This window comes from Labeo rohita, chromosome 19 (assembly GCF_022985175.1).
Source record: "Labeo rohita strain BAU-BD-2019 chromosome 19, IGBB_LRoh.1.0, whole genome shotgun sequence".
Lineage (NCBI taxonomy): Eukaryota > Metazoa > Chordata > Actinopteri > Cypriniformes > Cyprinidae > Labeo > Labeo rohita.
Window position 1 is genome coordinate 269,744 of NC_066887.1, and position 8,808 is coordinate 278,551.

Sequence of the window (8,808 nt, forward strand, 5' to 3'; positions counted from 1 at the left end):
ATTTTTGATGCGATCGACCTGGGTTCGAATCTGCTTTTTGCCAAACCTTTTTTTTTTTCTCCTTTTTCAAATCTTGTATCACATCGGAAAGACATTTTTCAATAAAATGAGGAAATAATCAAAAAGTTAAAAGCTTAAGAAAATAATGTATCGGGTAGAGTAAGGATGGGTGTAGGGAGGGCTTTATTGTCCCAATAAGGGGGCATCAATTTAATCATTTGAATGAAAATTATAGTTTACACTTTTTTTTTATACTGTTTTATAATGTACTACAATACTGAGGTGCAGATAATTGCCACTATTTTAAGTTGTATTAATAACAGAAAATCCTGCTATTTTAAGTGTAAATAGACTCTATAGCTATTTGCACTTAGTGTGTATAGCATCTATTTTTAAGAGAATATGCTATTTTCTTAACGATATGCTATTAAAGAGCATCTATTTGCACTATAACTATTGGCACTTGGTGTAAATAGCCTGTATCGCAATTTACACTTACTGCAAATGGCCGCAGCCTTAATTGAATGTATACACCATAGTATTTTATTATTATTATTATTATTATTATTTATTTATTTTTTTTTTTTACTGCTTTAATTTATGCTGATTGTAATGAGAATGAGATTTTCTTATACATTGCAGTAATGAGAAATGCCGTGGTTGCTAGACTTGTTCTTCATTGTCATGAACAGTGTTTGTAATGTATTACAAGTACGCAGATTACATAATCAGATTACTTTTTTCATGTAACTTGTAAAGTAATGCATTACTTTTTTTAATTTACAAGAAAATATCCCAGTTACTTTTTCAAATAAGTAACACCAGTTACTTTGTTTTCTCATTTATTGACTGACAATTATCCTGTCCTCATGTAGAAAGAAATCAGAAGTAAACATGTGAACATGATGTTACTGTAATTCTAGACCAAATGTGAACAAGCATTAATTCATCTCACTCACAAAAAAGTGATTCGGTATTCACCAATATATATTAAAACAGTGAAATTAAAACAGTGAAATGCAAACTCAGAGTATGATGCAAACCTGCAATAATTAAATGTTAAATAAAAATATTTAATCCCACTTTATTAACCAATATTTTTGCTACTGACCTTTGATCCGGTTCAACCATCATGACTTTTTGACATTTGTGCTTCATTGTTTTTTTTGTTTTTTTGTTGTTGTTGTTTTTTTATTGCTGAATGTTGAACTTTCTTCTCCTGCGTTCTACAGATGTGAACTTACTTTTCTTTTAACCTGAGGCTTATTGATTTGATTTTGGTGTAAAAGGGCTTTTATATTTGCTAAAAATTGAACTTTTTATTTTAAAAACAGTCAAGCCCTGGCCAGATTTAAAAAGTAACACGAAAGTAAAGCACAATCACATGTATCACGTTACTTTCCATAAAAAAGTAACATAATTTGTTACTTTTAAAGGAGTAATGCAATATTGTAATGCATTACTTTTAAAAGTAACTTTTCCCAACGCTTGTCATGAAAATCCATGTCCTGATGCAGTGGTCCTAAAATAGGCAATAGTCTTTTTCTTTAGATTTTTTTAAATTGAATATGACAAGATTTGTGAGAAACTGGTGATTTAGCATTATGTTGGCGCATAGCACATATTGTTAATTTCTCTTATCTTACAGAGATATGCATTTTGCATTTTACTGATAAAAGCAAACAAAAAAGTCAACAGTCCATCCGGTCAATAAACATTTATTTGGTTAAATCGATCATTACATGGTGAATAAGTACATCTTTTTAATAGCTTTCATATAAATTAGAACATGCTGCTAAGATAAAGATTTCACAAATATCCAATGACAACTGCTGGAATGTTTCTCTACGTACTGTAGCAACCTGAAAGTGTTTTCCTGTGCACTTGAGTTCAGTCATTTAAAACATCCTACACAAACACAGCTACAGGCTTCATTTCACTGACTACATGATAATAGCTTTGGGTTTCTAATGTTTTGAGATGAAATGCAAAAATGTCGTGATTATAGTTAGTTTTGGAAATTATGCTGGAAGACTTCTCATACACACCATATGACTTTAACATAACAGTGTTGCTGTATTTTTATTAACTGGCATTTTAAAGCACTTTTAACGCACTGTTCTTGACTGAATTTAACATCTGAAGGACTGAAGAAGCGCTGACATTTTCTCTATACTGTACCATTGGTGATTTTCACGTCCAGGTCAAATTCCATCCCAAAATAAATTATTTTATAAAACATAAATTATATTTGCATAAATAAATTAAGCCTGTTATAAAAAAGATGCATAGATTTTTATAACACATTTAAATTGTAAAATACAATATTTCTATTGAATTAATAAGAACCATAAAAACGCAATGTAAAAAATCTGGAAGAACTGTGCTAAATGTGAATGAAATCTTCTGCTTTAGAGTTTCAGAATACAGTTCTTATTGGTTAAAAACAAATCTTAATTGTTCACAAACAGGTCTTACTTCAAGAAAAAAATCTTATTCTCCTTATTTATTTTGGTGATTTGTCTAACTAGTCATTCTCCTTTCACTGCAGATTTATGCGAAAAATAAACTAATTCTCAATTTCTGTGATTGACTGACCACAGTGACGCAGAAGTATCTCTGAGTGTTGTGCATCACGTTCAACCGTTTTCCCATCGGTAAGCACAAAAACAACCACAACTAAAAAATGCAATTAGTGCATTTATTTAGGAGTGTAAATAGATCTAGTCCTAGCGAACTTCTGTCTTTAGTCTTTAATCTTCTAAAGTAGCATAAAGGAGTCCAGACAGCCGAACACAGTGCTGATCTGTGGTGGTGTGAGGTGCTCAGATGTCATTGGACGGGGTGCCTTTGCTCTTTCGGCCAGGCAGAGGGAAGGCAGACTTGCTCTGCGGCTGTGTGAGGCGGCTGGTGAGGGTGGTGAAGGGTTCGATTAAGGTGCTTCTGTCTGTTACGGTCACCTCCCAGAGTTTGAGCTTCTCCGCGCGCGCCCACTGCTGCGCCGCCTCCTGATCCACCTGCCGATGCTCCCGCAGGTCACACTTATTCCCCAACACGATAACCATCACCTGCACATGCAAACACACTCAGTGTGAGAAAATCTACACAGGTTACACCAGACCACAGCAAATCAACACAAGTGTAAATGCAGCTCGTCTGGCTCATTTACCTAAAAATCAAAAGAAATTCATTATTAGAGAATGATGTAGTTTACTTTTTTAAAAAAATTACATCTATAGTTGAAACCAGAAGTTTACATAGAAGTTTACTGCAATGTACATAGATGTTTATATTAATGTTTATTATTTTACCAAAATAACAGGGATCATAGAAATGTGTTATTTTTTATTTAGTACTGACCTGAATAAGATATTTCACATAAAAGACATTTACAGACATTTGAAGACATTTGAAGCCCGCTGTTCTTCAGAAAAATCCTTCAGGTCCCACAAATTTGTTGGTTTTTTAACATTTTTGTGTATTTGAACTCTTTCCATCAATGACTGTATGACTTTGAGATCCATCTTTTTACACTGAGGACAACTGAGGGACTCATTTGCAACTATTACAGAAGGTTCAAACGCTCACTGATGCTCCAGAAGGAAAAACCATGCATTAAGAGCCAAGGGTGAAAAGTATTTGAATTTGAAGATGAGGGTAACTTTAACATATATTGTCTTCTGGGAAACACGTAAGTATCTTCTGTAGCTTCTGAAGGGCAGTACTAATGAAATAATTTAGGCAAAACCCTTTCTAACAGTCACTGTTGGAAAGGGTTCAAATACACAAAAATGCTGAAAAAGCAAAGGATTTGTGGGACCTGAAAGATTTTTTTCTGAAGAACAGCGGGCAGTTTAACTGTTCAGGACAAACGAGACTCATGAACAACTATCACAAATATAAAACAACTATGAAAAACTCAGCTGTGGATCATTCCAGTAATAACACAGTGTTAAAAATCAAATTGTTAAAATAATTAACATTTTGCAGATTCTGCAAGGTGTGTGCAAACTTTTGGTTTCAACTGTATATACAGCACTTGTCAAAAGTTTGGAAATGTGATTTTTAAATGTTTTTAAAGAAGTCATGCTCATAAGGGTACATTTGTTTGATCAAAAATACAGTAAAACAGCAGTATAATAAAAATATTGTTACAATCTGAAATAACTATTTTCTATTTGAATATGTCACATGATCCTTTAGAAACCCTTCTAATATGCTGATTTGCTGCTCAATATTTAGAATCAGTAATTATATGCAATTTTTGCTGCTTAATATTTTATGGAAACATTTTTTTTTCAAAAGAACAAAAATAACAGCTTTTATTTGAAATGGAATCTTCTGTAACATTATAAATGTTTTTACTATCACTGCTGATCAATTTGATGCATCCTTGCTGAATAAAATCATTAATTTCTATTAAAACACACACACATGCCAAACATTCAAATGGCAGTATATCACGGTTTCTGCATAAATGTGAAACAGCCCAACTGTTTTCCTTAATAATTAAAACATAATTAACATAAATCATAAATAACAACATAAATAATCCTATATGTTTCTTCAGCAGCAAATCTGGAGTAATGATGCTGAAATATATATCGTTCATACCTCTTTTTTGTCTCTGGACTTGTCTATCTCCTTCTTCAAGAGCTCGACTTTTCTGAATGACTCCAGACTATCGACGCTGTAGACCAGCACGAATCCGTCAGCCACTGAGAAGAAGTGTTTGGGTAAATCTAGCCCATCACGCAGACCTCTAGTGTCGTAGAGACGTAACTGCTCCCTCACGCCACGGTCCGTCTCGACAGACGCCACGTAGATGTCCTCCTGAGTGTCGTTTGTTTCTGAACCTGAAACGGGACAGCCGTTCAGATGGCAACTTTACCACCTTCAGACAATGTTGATTCTTTTATGAATAAACCACATCATAGGAACATTCATTACATGACTGTCTGACTAATAAATCCATACAATCTGGGCAATTTAACAACTGATGCATATGACAGCATAAAGAAACGAATGAATGTGTCTACTTCAAACTGTCACCCTTACATGCCAGTGTCAAGCAGAAAAGAGCAAATAATCTGTATTTTATACAAATTACATCAGTATTTTTTTTTATTTTTTACACAAAAATGATAAACTATTACTAAAAGGGATACAATGTATTTGTTTCGTGTATGCAATTATGCAATCTATTAACTGTTAACCAATTAATATGATAACCAATTGTTTATTATTAATAGTGCTGTCAAAAGTGCATCCTAAATATGATAATGTTTGTGTTTATATAACAAATGTGTGTGTACAGTGTATATCTATAATAAATACTAAATACACACACACAAATGCATGTATATATTTAAGATTTTCTAATGTATTTATAATGCAATAATAAAAAAAGAAGTAGGAGAGAGAGAGAAAGCAGCATAAGAGTAAAGAACAGCAAATAAAGTCTTCCAGATATAAAACTCAATAAGCTAAATGCACTGTAATTTTTATAATACTGAACAGCATTTCTGTCTATCTATTTCTGTTTCTTCTGATTAGGCGGTGTATTTGTTTATCTGTATTTTATTTTGTGTCTATCTATAATGCTCAGTGAGCCCGGTTCAGTCAGTCTATAAATTAGTAAGTATTGAGGACTGAGAATTTAGCTTATTAAGGATCACAAAGAGCACGTTGAGCATTTTACATATCTAATTTACCACAAACTGTTCTTATGATGTCTTTACCATCAAGATTAGTTGATGAGGAGCAGGTGTTATTTGTTTGCTGTGCTGTGAATGGACTGATCACACATACCTACAGTGTGAGTGCCGTACAGTAACTGCTCCAGGATGGCTGTTTTCCCCACAGATGCCATTCCACAAACTACCACTTTACAACCCTTACCCATAGTTACTACTGCCCTGAAACAAACAAACAAACAATACATGCAAACAGCCAGAACTAACCAGATGAGCAGTAGAGTAAAAACAAAACAAAACAGAATAACTATATGTACAGGGACCACTAGTGAAAATTCTTCTAATTTAATTTTCCACAAATTTCACATTACAAATTTTAGTATATGCATGACAATTTGACCATTTAAAGTGAAAAACATGTTTATTACATATATTATATATTAACATTAACTGACAAAACCTGATGCCCATGTTCTCCAGCAGGATCAAGAATAAGATAAGAGCATCTTGTATTTCAGTGGAAATACAAAAGAAATTCTGAGTGTGCTTACAGAAGAGTTCACACTATACGTATTACACAGTTACATCTGACTAGTGAGTTCGAAATGCAAGCGTTTATTTATGTAAATGATTATTTGTAGATTTAATTGAAAAAAAAAAGATGTTCATTGTGGTACAAGTACGCCACTGTGCATAATAATGACCACTATTTAAAATTCAATTAAATATTGCTTAGCTCAATTAATCTGCACATATTGTTCAGTTTAGTGTTTGTTATGTAATGATTGTTAAAAAATAATATTAACCAACTGACTTAACCTCGGACCAGAGACATGCACTCATTCATGACAGTTACTAGTACACAGAGAAATACTAGCTCACCTTACGCGGACTGACACACAATAAACACCCGATCGACGAAACTGATTAATGATAAATCAGATGAAATTATGAATTTATGTGTTATTTATGACTTTTAGTGTCATCACTGTGTGCTGGAGGTGTTGTCAAATGTCACTTCCGGGAGACGATTCCTCACTTCTTCTGAACCCTTGCTGATAAAAGAACGGCGAAAGAATATTATTTGGTCTGAGATATAATAAGAACTATGTTATAACAACGTTGCAACTGAGTGTATCTATTTGGTTAAACACATTTAATTGTACTTGGAGTTAAAATCAAATTTGTAAGTACAGACTACGTTTCCCAGAAGCCTTTAACAACGGAAGCGGAAATACGACACGAACAGTCTCATAAAGCATTATGGGTAATTTTTCTCTCCCTTTCCGGTTAGTACGCCATCAAGTAAGCGAGACTTTCTCATTTTTCTGAATCTAGAATCCATCAAAAATCTTAGTGCATTTTATGTCATCCGAGTCGCACAATTCAAGTATTTTGTTCAGAACATCTAAGCATTACTTTCTAATCATTATTTTCCGCCATAGTGATGTTTTACTTTGATTTTAAAGCGATATTGTGAAGCGTAGGTTTGCTAATGTCATGCCGGAGTTTGCACGTTTTCTCACATTTCTTGTCAAAATTCTGTTAAACTTATTACATTGTCATATGTCATTTTAGACAATTGCATTTGTTAAGGTTGCTTAAATCATTGTCTGTGGTTTAAGAGTTCAATTATTTTGACGTGACTGTGTGTAATAGTTACCATGCCGAAACTACGTAACAGACACCGCTATTGGGCATATATTACACTGGATTGTATATTATATAGTTTTAAATATTAAGTCTGAGATGCTAGATAACTTTCACTCATGATAATATAAATGTATACACACTTGGTTATTGGATATAATGTCTGTGATCTGCCATATTATGACTGCTGATTGTAAGCTACTCAAATGTCAAGATTTAAGTTAAAATGTATCTGGCTTGTTTCTTGTTTCTTTAAACTTTATTTTTTTGCCTGCCTTAGTTAAATTATAAAAAAAAGTCTGGTAATTTGTTGTATCAAAAATGTAGAAGTTCAGTCTAGTCTTAATTAAGACTGAATTAAAGGTCATAAAGTTGCACACATGCAATTAGTCATGTCAACTATCCAAATACATAAAAGGCAAATGGTATTTGTTTCAATCAGTTGTCTCACGTTACAATGTTTTCTTGCCGTGGTTGTTAACCTGATTTTTGGTGCTGCAGGTGAGGCATCATGGGAGCGTACAAGTACATGCAGGAGTTATGGAGGAAGAAGCAGTCAGATGTGATGAGGTTTCTGCTCCGCGTGCGGTGCTGGCAGTACCGTCAGCTGTCCTCCCTTCACCGGGCTCCAAGACCCACCAGACCCGATAAAGCCCGCAGACTGGGATACAAGTGCAAACAAGGTGAGTGATGAGAGCAGCCCATTGTCTGGAGTTCAGGTGCATATACTGGCTGCATGTCATTTTTATGCTGAGCAGTATGTGAAAGAGCAATCTGAAGTTTTTGCTGTTTTTAAAAGGTTTAGGTCCAAATAAATTAACTGTTCTGTTTAGTTGATAGACAATTGAACATTATCTCTCTGTAGTTTAGGGGTTGTTCCCTGGAGACTGTGTAGCTTACCTCTGTGCTTTCGTCCAAACAGGCTACGTCATCTACCGCATACGTGTGCGCCGTGGAGGTCGCAAGCGCCCCGTGCCCAAAGGTGCCACCTACGGCAAACCCGTGCACCATGGCGTCAACCAGATCAAGTTTGCACGCAGCCTGCAGTCAGTAGCTGAGGTACGTGAGCAGCATCTCAGTTTGGGGTGATCTGCAGTTAGACACATTTACTTTAACACTTTGTTCAGTGAAACGGATTTGTTAAAGTCGGTAATGCTATGCATGATTTACTGTCCGTTTTAATATGTACATGTAAAAAAATACGTAAAAAAAAAAAAGCAAGCATGAGTTAATCAAGGCACTAATCGAGTCACTTCATGAGCATTTTACTGTTGAATTTGAGTAAAAGTAGCATCATATCCTAGTTTTTTGATCATATACACACAAGTTTAAAGAAATTTACGGCAACATGTCAAAATAAACATTTGGTTAACTTGAAGATAAAAATAACAATAACAAAAAACATTTTGTAAGACTATTGTAAGAGTAAATAAGTTGTTTTTATGCTTTTAAATAATTAGAC

At 34.1% G+C, this 8,808-nt stretch overlaps 2 protein-coding genes across 3 annotated transcripts in view; one reads left to right on the forward strand and one right to left on the reverse strand.

The window, feature by feature from the left end:
* Positions 1-8,808, forward strand: part of rpl15 (ribosomal protein L15) — a 211,407-nt gene that overhangs the window by 201,035 nt on the left and 1,564 nt on the right. The window contains exons 1-3 of one of the 2 annotated variants that reach the window (XM_051137344.1): positions 6,913-7,001; positions 7,848-8,029; positions 8,269-8,405. In XM_051137344.1, coding sequence (XP_050993301.1) covers positions 7,858-8,029; positions 8,269-8,405 — 309 coding nt within the window. In that variant the 5' untranslated portion in view covers positions 6,913-7,001; positions 7,848-7,857. Of the gene's footprint in view, positions 1-6,912; positions 7,002-7,847; positions 8,030-8,268; positions 8,406-8,808 lie in introns of those variants that run through there. The other variant, XM_051137345.1, reaches the window with a different exon arrangement.
* On the reverse strand, positions 1,708-6,787 carry nkiras1 (NFKB inhibitor interacting Ras-like 1). Its single transcript, XM_051137347.1, has 4 exons — positions 6,579-6,787; positions 5,812-5,918; positions 4,615-4,856; positions 1,708-3,068 (listed from the first exon to the last, which is right to left on the reverse strand). The coding sequence occupies exons 2-4, from the start codon at positions 5,903-5,905 to the stop codon at positions 2,826-2,828; spliced, it is 579 nt and encodes a 192-aa protein (XP_050993304.1). The 5' UTR covers positions 5,906-5,918; positions 6,579-6,787; the 3' UTR covers positions 1,708-2,825.